Here is a 20,728-nt window from a genome sequence, read left to right as displayed (position 1 = left end):
ATATAATAATTTTGTCCTCATCACACACCTAACTTGACCACCAAATTTCAGCCAATCCATCCACAACTTTGAGATATCTTGCTCACAGACAAACGGACAGGGGTAAAAACAACCTCCATCCACCTTGGGTGGCAGAGGTAATAAATCTGCACGCCGTGAGAACAATTGCAACTTGATGATCCCTATGATGTTTGGCAATCATGGGCACAGTGGTGAGAAGAGGGGTGGGGGAATATGAAACCTGCCCCAACTGTCATTATTCATAAAACATCCCCTTCAGGTGTTGCAGTATTACGTCACCATACCTACTCATTACTTACTGGTCAAAATACAGGTCAACAACAAAAAAGAAAAAAAAAAAAAAAGAAGAGAGAAGTCTTCACGAGTCTGTCCTGAATTAAAAAGCCAAACACATGGAACCCCTTTTTAATCACCGTTATGGAATTTTCAATAAACAGCAACAACAAAAAAACATGACAAAATGGCAAGGCATTCAGCAAAACTTTACCAGTACAGAACATACATGTTAAATCAAAAAAAAAAGGTCCACTTAACATCTGTCACCAAAATTAAGCATTCAAAGGGACTCGCGGTACAAGTGGGAGTATGTACGAGTTCGACACAGCTAAATACTGAGAAGCAATTTTAAAACGAACAAAAACCAAAATCTTCAGCAAACTACAAAAACATTTCGGATTTATTTTTTTTTTAATATAAAAAAGGGTCATCGAAGGAAGTGGTTCTTTAAAAAAAAAAAGAAAAAAAAAGAATCTTAAACAGAAAAAAAAAGAGGCATTCAACATGAGAATGAAATTCTCTCAAAATGTTTTCCTTTGTTGCGAGTTCATCTGACTGATGGAGTCTCGTGTTTGCTTCAACACCAAGTTTATCAGATTTTTCTTTCCTTTTCTTAATCCGCAAAATACTTTCACACAAGCACACGGTGCACAACAAGCCGTGCAAGCCACGGTGGCAGCAATTTACTAAAAAGGTTCGGATGGTCGGAGCCCATTTCGGGCAAACGTGCAACAGTTTTCCTCTCAAATTCATTCCGATTAAACCTCCATGTTAATTAATTTTAGGGCTGTAGTTTTATCCACATCAATAATTTTCGTTTACAATTATGAACCAAAGCACACCAGCCAGGTACTGCATGGAAAATGTTCACGTCACAACAGAGTGCACATTTCACTGCACTAGAACTGGAGTAGACCATCAGGAGGCTTGAGCCGGGAGTGAACGATTATCCGCGGTAACTGCCTATTTCGGAGTCGGTCAATTTAAACATTACGAGCACTTTAATTCAAATGACAAATGAGATTTTTTTCCTTCCCATGTTTACAACATCTGCCAAAGAACCTGTTTAATGGGGAAATAAAAACATCAACAGAGTAATCCAGGATGCACACCGACTAAATAAAACGTGTTCATTTGTTAGTGAACACGTCAGATCTCCGACCCGAGCAAGTCAACCATCTCACCTTGTGACAGTTCCAAAATAAATGGAAGTATCAGCAATATTGGGGGAATATTTTTTTAAAAACAAACAAAAAAAAACCTGTCATTGATACACACAACTCTGATGGCTCCACTACAATAGTAGGAATAGACTACAATGTATGCTTGTAAGAAATTTAATGAAATAATCTCCCCTATCTCGCACAAAAGTGCACCGACAGCTAACACGTATATGAATACTTTAAAGAGCATTGGCATGAAGGCATTTCAAAATGTCATCACACAAAGCCAACTAAGCAATTCGGCCTTCAAAGCAGAGATAGGGGGGAAAAAAAAACAAAAAGCATCTCTCGTGCTTTTATTGAACAATAAAGCAAGAGCAACAATAAAAAAAACAAACAAACAAAAAAAAAAAACCATCAATCTTCCATGCACCAAAATAAAAAGCAAGGAATGAAGAGAAACTCTACAGGCTGCAAAATTAGAGGCCCATGGGATTATTAAAGGGGAGAATAAAACTGAAGGGAGCAATAGAAACCATGGCAGTTCAATCACGTCTCTTTATTCTTTCTGGATCCAAATTCACTTGTGTCACCATCGAGGATGAAGAGGCCTGTTAAATAGGGAGGGGGAATGGTTTTCCAGGAGGAGATAGAGGAGGCAGAGGTGGCAGGGTGGCAGAGAAAGAGGCGGCAGGGTGGCAGAGAAAGAGGCGGCAGGGTGGCAGAGGAGGAGGAGGCAGGGTGGCAGAGGAGGAGGAGGCAGGGTGGCAGAGAAGGAGGCGGCAGGGTGGCAGAGAAGGAGGCGGAAGCGGAGAAGGATAAGAGAAGGTGGAGGATGATAAAAAGAGAAGGCAGAGAAGGATGAGGTGGTGGCAGAGGAGAAAAGGGGAAGGTGGAGGATGAGAAGGCAGAAGAGGGAAGGAGAGAGATAGTTAGTTCAACTGTTCACAGGAAATTTTTAAAAAATGGAAAGAACGATGGTTGCAGTCTTATCAAGCTCTTCACACCCTTTTAAGCCTTTACCTTTAACCTGGAAAGAAAACTTGGGAATTATCATTACCGTTAGCAAACACAGAATGTGAACCAAGCAGAAAAATAGGGTTTATTAACCTTTTTATCCAGGTGAGAAATCTGGCTGCTAGCCAGTGTACCTGTAGGTTGAAGACCTCTCTTCAACAGAAAGATAAGTCGACCCTGAAAAGGCTTGAGATGCAAGCATTGTATTGTGCCATTCTCCAGAACATGGTGAAGTGTACATGTGTGAGTGAACAATGAGGGCAGGGCACAAACATGGAAAGGGTTTGAATGGGTGCAAAGGGGCCTCGTTTACCATTAGGATTAGCAGCTCCAACTCACACCTTTATCACGAAAAAAAGAAAGAAATCAAGCTGGGCTCATTAGTGTTAAAACCAGTTACTTTAGCTCATTATAACCACTGAGGGAGTGGGAAAAGGGGCAGAAAGGGAGGGAAACGTCAAAGGTCATACCCCACCACGCATTCACCCATGCTCGCCTGGCATCCGCTGCCTGAGCTGAGACCTTGGCCTGGGTCGCAACCTTTGGCACAAAGATGCCCTCTTGGGAAAGGCTCGAGGGTAAGGGAGAAGTTGGAGGGGGTGAGGATCACATGAGGTCACAGGATCAAATGTTGCCACAGCTATGAAGTTAACTGCTGTCAAATTTAGCAATGAAGTTACTCCAGTAATTTCATGTTAACAGTTTCAGCAACATTTTTCTTTAAACCAGGCAAGTTTACACTTTCTGCAACTTTATGAACAAGAACACAACACTTACAAAAATATTAACAATTCTTACTTCCTTAAATTAATATCAATGTTTTGACCTTACGACAAAATGCGTAGAGATTTAAAAAAAAACAGACCTGCAAAATTCATCGGAAAAAAACTCAAGCAAAATACCTCCAAGATCGCCTCTGACTGCCAAACAGAGAAAAACAGAGAATGATAAAGCTTGGAACCATGGGTAGAGTGAAACAGAAGATTGTGATGCGAAGGACAAGACAACAGCATTTAAAATACCCTTAAATGGAAGGCAAAATATACTTCACATACTGCCGTTACCACTTCACGATGTCAATTAAATTGCACTTTGAAGGAATTGGTTGTCATTCAAACTGTCCCCCCCCCCCACCCCACCCCTGAAAGGTGACTTGCAAAAACAAAATCAAACACAAACCAAAGTATACTTAACCTGGTTCTTTGGCTTTGTTCTTCAACATGGACGTGGGTGGAGCAAGAACTTCAAATTGAAAAAACCAATAAGTCATCCCAGCAAGAAATGTCCAAACGACGAATCAATGTACCAAACAGCCAAAATCAAAATGGTTGGAATGTATGGTTTATCGTACACAGAGTAACAGATGTTTGTGTGTTTGCGTGTGTACGTGTGTACGTGCGTAGTTAGTACTTATGCAGTGCTTTTAGGCAGCAAGAAAATAAATTATTTGTTCCAGGGGAGCAGGGATGGGGGAGGACCCAAATTCTCTCAATGGAATTGTGTATCGTACAACCCCACTCTGGGGAGGGAGGGGGGGGGCATGAACCCATCCAAGGAGGTCTTCACTTTTTTTTTTTTCAAATTTAAACAAGATTTGACCAAATGCTTAAACTAAAGAAAATCTCACAAATATTTAGTCATGGCACATCACAAAAGTCATGTAAAGTCTTGCAATGTCCTTCATCCGCAGGTGGAAGGAGGACTGCTCCCCCATTTGGGATGACGTCCCTGCCTCAGTTTGCACTTTTTGACGCCATGGACACGAAGGCCCTCAAAATCATTGGAACCTCTCAGGATGTCTTTTGCCCCCATGAAGGTGGAGAGGTTTCTGTCAACCCTCGACTGAAGTAGACAGAACGTCATTAGCGCAAGTGCCCCGAAAAACCTGCTCTGCTACTTGCACACCCTCTTTTTGCTCTGTACACACCATCATTCATCTGCATCTGCTTGGAAGTGGAAGTGGAAGATAGTCATCATCCATCTGCTTGGAAGTCAGCCATACTCACCACATAACCACAGCACAGGGATGGATGAATGGACTGCGACAAGCTCACGAGCGAGTGGAAGGACGGACGAGCTGGCGAGAGGACGGGCGGCCGACGGACGGGCGAGCTGGCGAGAGGACGGGCGGCCGACCGACGGGCGAGCTGGCGAGAGGACGGGCGGCCGACCGACGGGCGAGCTGGCGAGAGGACGGGCGGCCGACCGACGGGCGAGCTGGCGAGAGGACGGGCGGCCGACCGACGGGCGAGCTGGCGAGAGGACGGGCGGCCGACCGACGGGCGAGCTGGCGAGAGGACGGGCGGCCGACCGACGGGCGAGCTGGCGAGAGGACGGGCGGCCGACCGACGGGCGAGCTGGCGAGAGGACGGGCGGCCGACCGACGGGCGGGCTGGCGAGAGGACGGGCGGCCGACCGACGGGCGAGCTGGCGAGAGGACGGGCGGCCGACCGACGGGCGAGCTGGCGAGAGGACGGGCGGCCGACCGACGGGCGAGAGGACGGGCGGCCGACCGACGGGCGAGCTGGCGAGAGGACGGGCGGCCGACCGACGGGCGAGAGGACGGGCGGCCGACCGACGGGCGAGAGGACGGGCGGCCGACCGACGGGCGAGCTGGCGAGAGGACGGGCGGCCGACCGACGGGCGAGCTGGCGAGAGGACGGGCGGCCGACCGACGGGCGAGCGAGCGAGCAGGCGACCGACCGACGAGTGGGCGACCGACCGACGGGCGACCGACCGACGGGCGAGCGGGCGACCGACCGACGGGCGACCGACCGACGGGCGAGCGGGCGACCGACCGACGGGCGAGCGGGCGACCGACCGACGGGCGACCGACCGACGGGCGAGCGGGCGACCGACCGACCGACGGGCGAGCGGGCGACCGACCGACGGGCGAGCGGGCGACCGACTGACGGGCGAGCGGGCGACCGACCGACGGGCGACCGAGCGGGCGACCGACCGACGGGCGAGCGACCGACCGACGGGCGAGCGAGCAGGCGAGAGGACGGGCGGCCGACCGACGGGCGAGCGAGCGGGCGACCGACCGACGAACGGGCGACCGACCGACGGGCGAGCGACCGACGGGCGAGCGGGCGACCGACGGGCGGGCGAGCGAGCGACCGACCGACGGGCGAGCGGGCGACCGACCGACGGGCGAGCGACCGACCGACGGGCGAGCGAGCGGGCGAGAGGACGGGCGGCCGACCGACGGGCGAGCGAGCGGGCGACCGACCGACGAGCGGGCGACCGACCGACGGGCGACCGACGGGCGGGCGAGCGGGCGACCGACCGACCGACGGGCGAGCGAGCGGGCGACCGACCGACCGGCGGGCGGGCGACCGACCGACGGGCGAGCGGGCGACCGACCGACCGACGGGCGAGCGAGCGACCGACCGACCGGCCAGCGGGCGACCGACTGACGACCGAGCGGACGGGCGATCGACCGAGCGAGGGACGCACAGACGCGGACAAACCAGGGACGCACAGATGATCAATTATTGCATAATTCAAAAGAGATTGCAATCATCAATCAAAAATGTGAATAAAGTTTCTGGAGCAGACTGCAGTTCTGATAAACTACTTCGCACTACTGCCCTTAAAACCAAGCTTGCCAAATTGAAGCAGCATGTCCAACGCACTAAGATTCAATCTAAACTATAGAAGTACTGATTGCATAGATAGTGCACAAAACTGATTCAACATTCCAATGCAAGATGAGTTAAAGAAAAATTCAATCGAAATATGGGACAAAGCAAATCAATATTATCAGAAGAAGCAAGAAACAAGGTAACGTAATTGGACATGAATGCTTCAATGGACATGCCTCTGCCTATGTTCGATGTCAACACACTGAGGTTTGTTGTCAATTAAAGGAGAAGGGGAGAGAGAGAGAAAAAGAAAGGGGGAAAAAAAAAACAGTCAAGTCGAAGAGATATCAAAAGCTTCAAACTCCAGTTATGATGTGCTGAATGCTTCTCAAAGGACACATGACCTTTGGCCAATTGAACCCAAAATTTAATCAGTTCTTGTTTGTATTCGTCCATACTTTTACCAAATTTGGTTGAAATCCCTTCAGTGGTTCAAGTTATTGTTGTAATTGATCTTCAATTGAAGGCCACCAAAATCTAATCAGTTAATCTTTGCATTAGTCTGTACTTGTGGAAAGTTTGTTTGAAATCTCTTTACAAGTCACCGTGGTAACAAAAAAGCCACAACAGTCGGCTGGGCAACCCAAAAACATCACACCTCAGGCTGCGGAGGTGTAAAGATTCCCAAGGTGGAAAAGAAGACTAATTACACTGCAAAAGAAAATCTCAGTTTCATATAAAAAATGAAGAAAGCTCAAGCAGGTGAGATGAGACACCTGATAATATACAGAAAATATGAGCGAAGAAAAATCAAATGTAAATGCAAAAAAATATTTAAAATAAATAAAAGATGATATCAATGAACTATGCAATGACTAACTTAGAACAACAAAGTGAGGCAAATGACACAAAAAGATCGTTTCGATCAGTTTGTAGCGTCACTGGAAAAATCTAATAGCCGTCGCAATGTTGGAAACAACGTGAAGAACTTTATGGAAAGAGAAGGAATAAACACAGAACAGTAACATTGGAGTGACAGGTGTACAGTTTACACCATGTGTTGACTCTTAAAAAGAGCTATTTATATTATTTATACTTTAAAATAACGCGAAAGAAAAAGAGAAGTATGCCTTGACATGGACAGCACGCTCCGCCCATCGACTGGAACAAATGGGATGCCAAGTTTCTTAGAACTCCACACCGCATTGGCTGGTTATTGTGGTGTGCTGATTGGCCAGTGTGGTCGTGCTCATCATAATCCGTTGTCATTGGTGTGTTTAAACAGCACATGGATCAGATATTCTTCTCTGTGAAGGAGTTGAGCACTCGTAAAACTGGAACAGCACTCGGCAGAGCGCACAGTCTCGCCTCACTTGCTCATTCTGAACAATAGCACATGAATACACAAACTTTGTCTGGCCATGAACCCCCTTCTGGTGAAACTACCGAAATCCAGGATCACTGTTCAACTCCACTCATCTGTTTTTTTCCCCACCTTCTTTCAATCTCATTCTCTCCTCCAGGTCTTCAAGACAGCTGTTCACCACCATCTCCAATCATCCCAAATACCAAACCATGATCTTTTCTACCCTTGCTAACCCCCCAACCCAAATCTCCTTGCAATTTTTTCAGTTTTCCCTCCTTCGAGTTTCCTTATGTATCCATGTTCCCCACCAACCCCCATGCAGCTACCTCTGTCCAACTTGTCCAACCCATGCATGCGTGTTTTGTGTCCTGCTTTTGTCTGTTACGTCCCGATCTGTTTTGCGCACGAGCTCTTCCTCGAACCTAGACTATGTATTATTAAAAATAAAATAAAAATCATGAACGAAACAAGCTGTTATTATGGCCTATGATGGCCCACTGCGATGATGGCCCAGCCCAAATATCCATGCACCCTATTAGGTCATATACATCGCCATTATCCGTATCTTTATTGATTATTAGGATATTTAATGACTAGATTTGTGCACATGAAGGCTAAATTGTGTCAATGAAGACAAATAATAATAATAATAAAAAAATTCCAACTGTATTCCCCCATGTCTTGATCGTTTGTGTGAAGTTTCGCATCGATCTGTTAAGTGGCTCTGGAGAAGATATATTTTTTTTTTTACGTTTTCATTTTCAATCCAATATGGCCACCCGACCTTGTGAATGATGTCATAAATTTAATTATTCACTCACATCGGGTCGCAGATCAGATAATATGAAGTTTCAGGTTTGTCAGATATGAATTCTGTTTCAAACAATTATGGTTAGAATACCATTCCACTAATCCATCCATTGGTACCATACTCTGTGTAGAGAGCGTTGGTGCTGCCTGAGCAGTCTCCTTGGCTATTGGCGAAAATCTAGGACGGGTCGCCACTCCGACACAGGATACCAGCAAGCTGGCACTCATTTTGCCAACCTCGGAAGGATGACAGGCAGAGTCAACCCCTCCTGGTATTTGAACTCAGGATCCTCAGATCACAAGCCCACCACCCTAACCATTGAGCAAACACCAGGGATATTTCACCAATGAAGTCATCGTTATTGCCCTATGTACGCCATTGTCCAAGTTTCAATTTTTTTCGTTAAGCGGTTTCAGAGAAGATTTATGTCCATTTTTTTTCCATTTAATCCAATATGGCTTCCATACCGTGTGACATGTGATGTGGGAAACTGGACAGATCATCCAAATGGTAAGAATCCAACTACGTCCCATTCGTGGGGAAATAAATAAATAAACAAGCAGTCATTGACTGGTACTTGCGAAATCATCAACTTGACCTCTGACCTTGTCTAATAAAAGCTGTCTCTTGAGAAGGTAGTGACGCAAACCAGAAGTTTCTACGATGATTCTGTACCAAACCATCAAAAATCGTAACGTCGACCGAAGCAAAAATCTCCATTTCTCGACGCAATTATTTAATATTATTTTATCAAAGTCACAAAACCGTAATATTCGGCCATCCACCAACAATCTTTACATAATCTGACGGCTTAGCGAGTCAGGCATGCGACGATAACCTTTATTGGGATAAAAAAAAGACTTTTAAACACCATCTTTATCGAAAACACCGTCAGCGCGCACACGCAAAACCTTTACGTGACTCAACGACGCATCTGCTCGAGCGTGCTGCACCATGTGACAAGCCGTGATGCGGGGAATGAAATATTTTTTATGCAATCTTAAAACGTCTCCAAAACATCCGATTTTTACCAGAATTTCGACAACCGAGTGTTAAGCGTCCTAAGCTATCGCAAAACCCGAAGACAAAATTAAAATCGAAGTTAAAACGAACTCGCAACGTCGACCGAAGCAAAAATACTCCATTTCTCCACATGAATTTACGGAATTATGTTTGACTTCACTGTGACCTTGACCTTTGACCGATTTTGACCAAAATCTAATCAGCGCTAGCAATCACCCTCCTGAATCACCTGGTGTAATTTGACATTGGTAGCTTCTTCCGTTCTCGAGTTATCGTGTCTTCAAACAAACAAACAAACAAACACACAAACAGAGGACGGAAGTCATCAATATACTTACGAAATCTTTAGATTTCGTAAGTAATAAAAATAAAAAAGTCGACACCAGAACCGAAACAGGAAATTCGGATTAGTTTGGAGTTTTTAGAAGTGGGAGACAAGGATGGATACGGTTGCCTACTTGGTTTAACACTTACGCCGAATACATCAAGAGAAGAGCACTCGAGAATTGGACTGGCATCATTGTGGTCGGTCGGAAGAAGATCTATATCAGATATGCGGAAGACACAACTCTGCTCGCAGAGTCTGTTTTTGAAATGAAAGTTTCTCAACAAAATCAAAGAATAAATCAAAACAGCAGGGTTGTACATCAATACTGGCAAGACTAAAGCAAACATAATAAGTGAAGAAAAAGAAACAATAAACTTCGATGGAGAATGTTTGAAAATAATGGAGAGCTTCAACCTTTGAGGAGCTTTTGTCACTGATGATGGAAGGTGTGTAAAGGAAATTAAATGGCATTATAGGGATAGGAAGAACAGCAATGAGTAACTTGAGCAAGATCTAGTCTCTTAGCATCATCAACAAACACTAAACTCCACCTTGTCAAAGCTCTCACATTTCATATCATAACATTTATCTGAAATCTGGAATATGACCACAATAGATGAGCAACATCTGGAGGCTCTTAGAATTGGTGCTGCAAGTAGACCTGTCGAGGGTGTCTTGTACAGAAGAGAAGCATTAGTGTGAAAGAAGAACTTTGCATTAACACCAATTTCTTTTGTCGTCTCTAAAGTCATTCATCACCGTAATTTGAGCACATTTGTCAGAGATGGCGAGAATTTGGGACACATGTGCACGTTGGGGAGAATAGACGACAAAAGAGGAAAGGGCCATCAGAGACGAAGATGGTTACCATTTTTAATGGTGTTTAACGGGGGTTTTTTATTTATTTATTTTTTAATCGGCGGGGAAAAGTTAGAAGTCGGGGGTGCGGTTAATACTTCTTCTTTTCGGCTGCTCCCGTTCGGGGTCGCCACAGCGGATCATCCGTATGATCCGCATAGTGATTTGGCACGTTTTACGCCGGATGCCCTTCCTGACGCATCCCTGGTCGCCTCTTACAACACAGGGATATGGTACACCTATTTTAACCGGGGTATACACCGGCCCAGTACACTGGTACTCATTTCGCCGACCTCGGAAGGATGACAGGCTGAGTCAACCCCCTGGTGTATTAATTCAGTGGCCCAACGGGGCTTGAACTCAGGACCTTTTGGATCCCAAGCCGCTGCCCTAACCACTGCGCCAACACCAGGAGTGCGGTTAATACACGGGTAGAGAAAATAATCAGTCTTAAAAACAATTAATTTTTCAATGCTGAATTTCAATTACCGAATAATCTGGATAATAAGCGCATGCACTCGTTTTTAGATTTCGTGGAACACGTGTGCGCTTATACGTATTGAAAAAGCCATGACCTGCACTTATAATGGTAAATGTTCTTCAGAATGGCTGCATAGATGTCAGTTGTTATGTCATCTCAATTTTAATTGTCCGTACCTCGGAAATAAACACTAAATACATTTCCAGTCCTCAAGCACATATCTGTTTAAACTCTGCAAAGAGTTCATTTTCCATGTCCGGGTAAAAGGCCCGTCTTCCGCTTCTTATCTTCCTTGAACCTTTCCCACTCTGAAAAATTATTTCCTCATTCTTCACCATTCATATCAAAGTCCTCGTGTTAACTCCAAATTTCTTACACGTCTGATAATGGTTCTTACAAGAGTAAAACACGATAATCTCAATCTTCTTTTAACGGGTGTGTGATCGATGCTACACAGGCGTGTCCATTTTGATCGTGATGAAAGACGTTTTACGACCCTCTCTCATAAAGGGTCGGAAAACACCCTTTTCCGACGCTTGATGAACATTATTTTGAACGTTCAACTCTTGTAAGTACCAGTGCAGGGTTGTTCAAAGCAAGAGCAAGTCCACCGATCGTCAAGTATCATCCGTTCTTCCTATCACGATGTCAAGGTGTTCATTCACCGCAGCATTCAAAATGTCTGCCAGTCTGCAGAAGAGTTTGGGAACTGGGAAGCAATTCGGTGTGGATGAATCCACCATCTGGTGCTGGAGAATCAGCAAGGCAACGACAGAGAAGATGCCAAGGAAGAAGGTGGCGCTCAGAGGAAAGTCGGCGAAGTGGCCACAGCTGGAGGAGCATCTCATCGTTTGGGTCCGGAAGAAGAGAGCAGAGGGTCACGCCATCTCAACACTTGCTCTCAGGCTGAAGGCAAGGAGATTCGCTAAGGAGGATGACATGGGGGACTTCACCGCCAGCCCGTCACGGTCCTACAGGTTCATGGCACGCCATGATCTGTCAGTTTGACGCTGCACACACATCTCCCAACATCTACCTCACGACATAGCTGATAAGACAATGCGCTTCCAGTGACTTATCAAGCTTCGCCGGAAGCATGAATGTCCCCTTAGCAGGCTCGGGAACGCCACTCAGATCTTGCTTACCTTCGACACACTGAGAGGGAGCACAATCACAGCGAAGGGGAAGCACACCGTGACGATCAACACTACCGGTCAGGAGAAGGACCGATTCACTGTCATGCTCTCTGGCACCGCAGACAAGGGAAAGCTTCCCTCATATGTCGTGTTCAAGAGGAAGACTCCACCCAAAGATAAGTTTCCAGCCGGCCTCATCACTTGTGCGCAGCAGAAGGGGTGGATGGATGAGGGACTGGTCCAGGACTGGGTGCGCACGGTCTGGAGTAGTAAGCGGGATGGTGGTCTCTCCCGACGACGGAGCATGCTAGTCCTGGATGCGTTCAGATGTCACAAGTCCGACAACAACAAAGCACTGCTCTGTCAGACCAACACCAATCTCGTCGTCATCCTGGGTGGGATGACATTGCTCCTGCAGCCCCTTGATGTGTCCATCAACAAACTGTTCAAGGATGGGCTACATCGCTGCTGGTTCCACTGGATAAGGAGTGGGGAGAAGACCTACACCAAGAGCGGGAGTATGAGAATGGTCAACCTTCCGACGATCTGCAGCTGGACTGTCAAGGTGTGGGAGGAGGTGCCATCACACATCATCAAGCGAGCATTCCTGAAATGCTGCATCGCCAACAACATGGACAGCACAAAAGACGATGTCATATGGGAGGAGGAGGCTGCAAGTGACTGCGACAGCGACGAGGACTTGCTCTACCCTGATTCGGACGAGGAGTTACGTGCCATCTTCGACGAGGAAAGCGGTGACGAAGATTTCCTCGGGTTTTAGTGAAAAGCTTCATCAAACCCAAACGGCCCTTTTCAGGACCAAAACTTCACAAGAAAGAATATTTATTTTCTAATATCTCTTTTCTTACTTTTTCCATCAATGACAACAAAAAATCCTCAATATAATATGAAAACATAGGGGCAATACCCCTGGGCGCTCACCTAGTAACGGTTGGATAAGATAACCAAGCAACCACTGGTAGGCAAGGATGACCCACAAAATATGTAATGGAGAAGAAAGTAAATACCTATGGATTTTCTGTTTGAAGCAGTGAACAAAGATTAGTGCATCACGGGTGATAAAGGTTGTGGTCAAGTTTCATTGAAATGGTGTGTAGTTTCAGAGAAGAAAGCAAATACCTCTTTAGGGGGGACAACCCCCAACAAACTGCCTGCATGGACCCCTCAAACCGTTTAAAAAAAAAAATACCATGAATGAACTGGTACATACATGGTGATGAACATTGTGGTAAATTTCATCTAAATTGTACGAGTAGTTTCAGAGAAGTTACAAGTATTTGTGGACGGACGACAAACCATCCCATCAGTTCCCTAGAACTACGTTCCAGGTGAGCTAAAAATAAGAAGAAAGAAAGAAAGACAGAAAGAAAGAAATATGATAATAATTCTTGACATCGTTTCCTCTCCAACCTCTTTTCTTCATCAGTTCTTCCTCTGTTTTCTTGTTCATCAGTATAATACAACTCGTGCAAGCGATCACGGGTGGGAGCTTTGGATGCGTGTGCTGCACTTCGGGAGTTCAATGCATGCATGTAAGTGCAGCACATCGATGAAGCTCTCGCGATTACACACCTGCCATTACAGCACTCGGCGATCAGGTAATTCGACTGACTTCACCCCAAAAGGTTCGATAAAATTACAAAACAGACTTCAATGTTCCGATAATTTTGCGCTTCATTTGGATTTCAAAAACTTTTCATTTTGTGCTATTTAAAGTTAATGTACAAACGTATTTCGATCGAGATTATAAAATAAATAAATAATCACATATATATGTGTATGTATATATATATATATATATATATATATATATATATATATATATATATATATATATATATATATATATATATATATATATATATATATATATAGTGATTGGGATATAACTGAAAGGTTTCGGTCACCTGTGCATGGAAACTTGTTATGTTACCCTGATGATCTCATGAGGGTGAAACCGGTCGTTGAATGCAATTTTGGTTCACTTGTGACAGCTTCTAAAAGGTTATTACATTTAACATCATTTTAATTTGCTCTGCGAGATACTCTCTTCCGGGAGCCGTGGACATGGCTCTGTGTCGTGACAGTGACGTCATGGCGTTTGGCTTAGGTCTGAGAATGGGTTTCACAACTTCACTAATCCCGACCGTATTCAATTAATGGCTCCAGGTATGTGTGGTTGAGCAAGAGATAATGTTCCTGCATGGCAGGCGGGGCTTATCGCTCTCGGGACGTGCAACAAGGGGTGTATGGGACATGATCCTTGCGCTCACCACTCACAGTTTGGAGACACACACACACACACACACACACACACACACACACACACACACACACACACACACACACACACACACACACACACACACACACACACACACACACACACACACACACACACACACACACACACACACACACACACACACACACACACACACTATGAGGGTGAAAAACATGGGTGTAGTTAATACATTGGAAAATATGGAAGATCAAATCAAGGAAATGGGTGGAACCATTCGAATGAACCTTCTTGATGCTGCTCAAGATCACGGAAGCTGTCACAACGTAGTGAGAGTCATTCGGTCTCAGACATGAGAAAATGGAAATAATCATTATTTGTAGCCGGTAGAGTTTTCTGTGATTTTTTTTTCTTTTTTCTTAAGACATGATGGACAGTTGCATGTGACAACATGTTTTTTTACAGTGACCTGGTTTGGCATGCCAGGCACTTTTAATATGCCATTGGTGGTGCAAAATCCGATTCAAATAGTCTTTTAAACATAATTTTCAGCATTTGGACGAAAGAGTGGGAATTTCAAAATGGTTAATCACAATAGCTCCGTTCCTCAATGCAAATCGGACTCACGAGAAATGTCTACGACCCTTCGGCCTTTCACGGACGCTCATCCTCAGACGTGTTTTTTTTTTTTTTTGCAATACGGACCGCAACATATTAGCTTTTTGACAAGTTGATCATTAAGTTCTCCAACCGTTTCATTGTGCAGAGGTACACCCTTTTCTCGCAAATACACTTACAAGTAATTCTGGCTTCTATAAAAGTTTTTCTTAGTCGTTTCATTCTACAATCCTTAACTGGGAGGCATGAAAGATGTCCAGGCCACCCTTATTTACTTTGTTACTGGGGAGGGTTCTGCGCATGAGCAATCTGAGGCAGATTACGTCATATCAAAAGTGCCGCATTGGCAATAGTTTTGAATAAATTAATCATTCGGAATCATTTCAGCCAATTGTTGCACGTTTAGACTTGTAAACCACACCGAAGATTCACTTGCGCCGTTTCAGTGGAACACGGTTTGGTGGTTTTACAAAAATGCAGAAATCTATGATCTTGAAAATGTCAAAAAGCCATTCACAGTGTGTGCATTAATGGTCCAGAACATGATTATGCATGACGTCAAGCCACTGCAGAAGCTGCTGCACACATTCATGGCTGAAAAAGACAAATTGAAATAAGAAGACAACAAAATCTCTCGTTCTGGTAAAGCAAGAATCTGATGCAGGACGTTACAAAGATGTGGCTACCACACAAATACAAGATGCCAGTGTGCAGACATATCCCAAAAGGTACTTGAAAGTCTGAAATCTCAGAACAAGTGACACGAATGAGAAAAAAAACCGATTTGAAAGGCCAAGGTAATTCTGACAATGACCCCTAAAAACAAACAAAAACATGATAATAATAAAAATAAAATTGCCAAAAGGCGACCACGTGTGACTTCTTTCAGGTCACACTGAGGTGAACAGAGCCGCTATCCACCAGGAGCGACTCCTTGAGGAATATCTGCCTACGAGAGATTCCGATGAGAATCGTTCTACAGAGTAACCATGAAAAATGTGTTTGCCTCATGAAGTCACCAAATGACGTCATAATGTCTCAAGCTTGACATATCTCGAAAGCACTCATCGAGGTGTTCAATTTGAGGTACAACACGATATGGTTCCTAAAACTTGAAAATTTGACCTTGGGGTCAAATATGTTTGACCTGAGGCGCTAACCATGAAGGTCAAGGCCAATCGCCACCAAAAATTAATCAGCTGAGCGCCAGACCATGAACTATATTCCCATGAAGTTTGAAGACGATCCGATCAAAATTACTCAAAAAAAGGGTTTCATCGACTCCCCTGATTTGTGACAAAGTGACCTTGACCTTAAAATTTTTATGTGCTGAAAGGGATCTCTATAGGCCTCTGATATGCGAAGTTACAAAAATTTCCAATGATAACTGTGCTCTACAGAGTGATTTATACGTGATTACAGACAAAAAAAAAAAAACATATGAGGGTCAAGGCCAATCGCCACCAAAAATTAATCAGCTGAGCGCCAGACCATGAACTATATTCCCATGAAGTTTGAAGACGATCTGATCAAATTTACTCAAAAAATAAGAGTTTCGTCGACTCCTCTGATTTGCGACAAAGTGACCTTGACCTTCAAAATTTTATGCGCTGAAAGAGACCTCTATAGGCCTCTGATATGCGGTTACAAAAATTTCCAATGATAACTGTGCTCTGCAGAATTTTTTATACGTGATTACAGACAAACAAACAAAAAAAACAACAACAAAAAAACATACAAGCTGACTAACATATCTTGCAAAAACTTTGTTTTGGCAAGATAAAAAGGTCGGATTGTTATTTCCATCTCTCCGATACATGGCCAGCCCTTTCTGTGAACGAATCATATTTGTAAGGCAGTTGATAGCTTTCCTAGTACTTGTTTGGGGTGGGAAAGCATGGCCATCTGTTGAAAAAGTACTTTGGTATAACAATGAATTTCGATTTTTTTTGTTTCAAGGATGAAAATAACAGGGGTTTAAGCTCCCTCAAGTGTTTGCCCTCACCATCGCTGAACTCATCAATAAAAGTCGAGGTGCCACCGTTTCCAAAGCAGATATGTGCTCATATACTTTGAGGACACCGACTGCACTCTGTATTCTCATCTTTGCTCACTTTTGTGCTTCAACACATTTCCCCAATTCAACTACATACATGCAGAATTCTTTCTACCAAATTAAACACGGACATGAGAACGGGCAAGGGCATATTTGTACAAACAAGAACAGGGAGGATGGTGGGGCGACATGGGGACAGGACAGCGTTAATGCCCTGAACTTTCAAACGGCGTCCCAAAGGAAACAAAATAAATTTGCAATTTTAGGACGGACGATCTTGCCGGACGACTGAAGAACACCAATAGTAATAAATTCCTTCCATTAGGTCATATTTTGCCATGAGTAACAGCCGAATGAAATAAAATTTTTTTACCGCCCACAGGATACCCTTCAACAAAGATGGCGTTGAGCTGGAGACAACAAACACATCTCGAACTAGAAGTGCACTCGGTAGAGCGCATACCTCCGCCACGTAATGCCTGATCCATGAGAACACATCGGGCCCATTACATTTTTGAAATATCATGCAATATATCGTTTTTGAGCTCCATCTCTCAATGGTGAAGAATTGCTTAAAAAATGATCAGATCCAAATTCATATCTTCACCAACGTCAAATTAATCTGTTTTTGCCACACACAACCTGTCCACTAAGTTTCATCTGGATCCAACCACAACTTTTTGAGATATGCTATATATAGTTTTTGGCTCCATCTCTAAATAGTGAAGAATCACTTTTAAAATTAAAACAATTCTCGTATCCAGATCCGGATCTTCAATAAAATCGAATCAATTCTTCTTCATCACACACGCAACATGTCCACCAAGCTTCATCCAAATCCGTCAACAACTTTTTGAGATATCATGCTATATATCGTTTTGGCCCGATCTCTCAATGATGAAGAATCACTTAAAAAAATTAAAAAAACACATACAGATTCGGATTCGGATAATCACTAAAATCGAATCAATTTGTCCTCGTCACACACCTAACCTGCCCACCAAATTTCATCTGGCTCCGTCCACAACTTTTTGAGATATCCTGCACACAGACAGACAGAGAGGGGTGAAAACATAACCTCCTTCACCTTCGGTGGCAGAGGTAATAAGGAGGTGTGGGATGTGGTTTCCAGTTCCAACCTGCTTGTTAGATTCATAATTTTACTTTTCACAGCGAGTAAAACACAAACTTCAATGGGAGAAAATAAATGTTAGTTGACTACAAGCCTTGTGAACATAGTTCGCACATCAAGTCAACTGGGGGGGGGGGAGGGGGGGATAATACTAAAAAAAACCTTGTACTGTGAAGTTTGTGTAACACGAGTAAAATGGCAGGTCTGATTAATGGAAGCAACAAACCCTAAAGTTTGAACATTAATAACGTGATCTAAATTGTCCAAAGACTTGGTCAGGAACTCGGTGTTGCAAGCCATGTTTTTGCACTTTTACAGACGCACTTAATTTACTTACAAGCAGGGTACTTTAGATCCTACACGTGAGAATTTTGAATCGTAAAGAATCATCATGCTAAGGAAGGGGGTGGGTGGGGAAGGCGTCTGAGTGTCGAGGTGGGGAGGAGGGAAGGGGGAGAGGGCTGGGGTTGTTCGGATAAGAACGATGGGGATGAATCTCATACCATTGTAAATGAGGTGAGGTTGGCGTAGAACTTAGTAGGGTCGATATCCACTATGAACTCCACCACGGCGAGGAACCTTGCCGTAACCACCATCTTGCTGTGTAGCTGTACGATGGCAGAAGAGATGTGGAGAGGAGAGAAACAAAGAAACAAACAGAAAGAAGATGAGGAGAGGGAGGAAAAATAAAATAAAATAGTCGGGAGAGAAATGAAACCAGAAAAACTTTAACTGCCATTAAAGTGCACTCGTAAAACAATGTTTGTTCGTAATATTTATACTAGGAATTTAAAAAAAAGTTTTTTTGGAGTTTCACAATTTTTTTTTTTTTAAACAAAAGTAACAACTGCAAAATGCACCATCAAGCATCAAGGAGTAACCATTGCATTTGACCGTAATTTTTATTCAAGCAGAAACATATTGCCTTTGTGGTTCACCGACTGAGTGGCTAACCAGATGATTTCTCTCATAGTCAGACCGATGACTGCAAGACCACAAAAACACTTCATGTGATCTCCACATCGGGCTAGAGTTGGTGCAACGTGGAGGTGGTTTGGCGTCGCAGCTGCATTGAGCTGCCCAGGTATGTCCTTCGGAATGGGATTTTTCTGACCGTTGCACAGTTTGCTTGGGGCTTCACCATGTGAACGGCATCACTCAACATGTGGCTCCCTTCCTCATGTTTGGATTGGCCTGTCAGCGGTTCTGTGTGCAGTGGATCCGGTGGTCAGTTGCTCGGACAGTGGAAGACATATGGGTGCCACCCATCCAATGGCATTCAGGAATGCGGGTCAGCAATCATGGATGGAGACTCAAAGCTAGGTTTGATTTCTGGTGTTGTGTTGTCGCTTTGTGATAGCAGCCATGTATTTTAATACAATTTCCACCATTTCACTCTATAGATTATGTATTTACAATGATTTTATGCAAAAAGTATTGCAACATTTTATGTTAAGCGCTTGGAAGCGTTTGTATTGTTATGGATTTGGTCTAAGGGGTAAATGCGGAATAGATTACAATAGTTATTTCAGAGTGCATGTTCACATTGGTGCGATGTAAATGCTGCAATTAATGAGAATGTCGAGTAGGGTTCAGAAGCTCTAGTCTTCCTGCCCAAATGTCTGTTTCTAAGGCCCATTCCACCCGCACGACCCTGCCACACACTGTGCAACATTCTCTGATGTTAATCAGTCCTCCTATACATTTTTCGCAAACCACCCAACGTATCACAGCTGTCCCACCCATCCCCGCAGGACCAAATAATAGCAGAGACATTGCGTTGCTTCAGGACTGATCGACCAACACCCCATGGGAGCATGAAGTCTCATCACCTGGTTGGGTCCTGCATGTTGTTCTTTGAGGTCCCTGCCTGTTCACCTGCACGTGTCTTATTGAGAGTGCAGATAACCAGAGCTCTTATCCTTCGTGGTTTGTGCCTGCTGTGCTGTGGTCCCTGCCCGGGTCTGCGTGGTTCGGTGGTGCGCAGCGAGCATGGTTGGAAAGACACTGTGATGGAGGCCAAACAAAGACACACCGCGTGGAGCAGGTTCTTCTCTATCTCTCTTTCGATCCATTTAATTTGGTCACCCCGAATGAGCAAGTTTTAAGTAATTAAGCCATCAAGTGCCGCAGGCGGCGGGCACGTTGGGTACAGTAAACCCTTGTTTTACATGGGTTTGGGTTACGCAGTTTCGACTTTATTCGACACCATTCTATTTTACCAAGACCCAGTCTCACTTTTATATGGTATTCTTCTTCTTGTGGCATGTGCACTTTGTGGGGCTGGTGGAAACTGAGGGACACAGTGCATACAGTCCTGCACCCATCTCTCTGTGCATCAACACTGCACTTTGTAGAACCATTATTAGGGTATCCAGTCAAATGTACTGGGTAACCTATTGTTTTTCTTCTGTTTATTATTTATTCTTTTTCTTCCGCCGGCAATTCACGAAATTTGCGGATTTTTTCACTTTAAAAAACATTTTCTCAGGAACGGTAAGTCCGATCGACACAAAATTTTCACCAAAGTATGTATCTTTTTTGATAGCATACTGAATTGATAATTGTGACGTCATAGGTCACGTGGTACGG

General features: G+C 44.4%; 1 protein-coding gene and 1 long non-coding RNA gene across 4 annotated transcripts in view; one reads left to right on the top strand and one right to left on the bottom strand.

Moving 5' to 3' along the window:
* Positions 1 to 412: 412 nt before the first annotated feature.
* The window catches only part of LOC147019250 (heterogeneous nuclear ribonucleoprotein A/B-like), a 51,861-nt gene continuing 31,545 nt past the window's right edge, over positions 413 to 20,728 (bottom strand). The window contains exons 7-9 of one of the 3 annotated variants that reach the window (XR_015062705.1): positions 18,640 to 18,744; positions 2,948 to 3,048; positions 413 to 2,071 (exon numbers count right to left, since the gene is read on the bottom strand). Coding sequence is in view for 1 of the 3 variants with exons in the window: in XM_085899587.1 (XP_085755713.1) it covers positions 18,671 to 18,744 (74 nt within the window). In the remaining 2 variants the exon portion in view is untranslated. The remainder of the gene's footprint in view (positions 2,072 to 2,947; positions 3,049 to 18,639; positions 18,745 to 20,728) is intronic. The other 2 variants (XR_015062704.1, XM_085899587.1) reach the window with 2 other exon arrangements.
* Positions 1,931 to 2,582, top strand: LOC147019251 (uncharacterized). Its single transcript, XR_015062709.1, has 2 exons — positions 1,931 to 2,150; positions 2,197 to 2,582. It is a non-coding gene; the product is annotated as an uncharacterized LOC147019251 (long non-coding RNA).

This window comes from Eptatretus burgeri, chromosome 10 (genome assembly GCF_056783735.1).
Source record: "Eptatretus burgeri isolate ZD-2024b chromosome 10, Ebu_testis_v1, whole genome shotgun sequence".
In the NCBI taxonomy this organism is placed as follows: domain Eukaryota; kingdom Metazoa; phylum Chordata; class Myxini; order Myxiniformes; family Myxinidae; genus Eptatretus; species Eptatretus burgeri.
The sequence above is the reverse complement of the archived record's forward strand: the minus strand, read 5'-3'. Positions and strand labels throughout refer to the sequence as shown.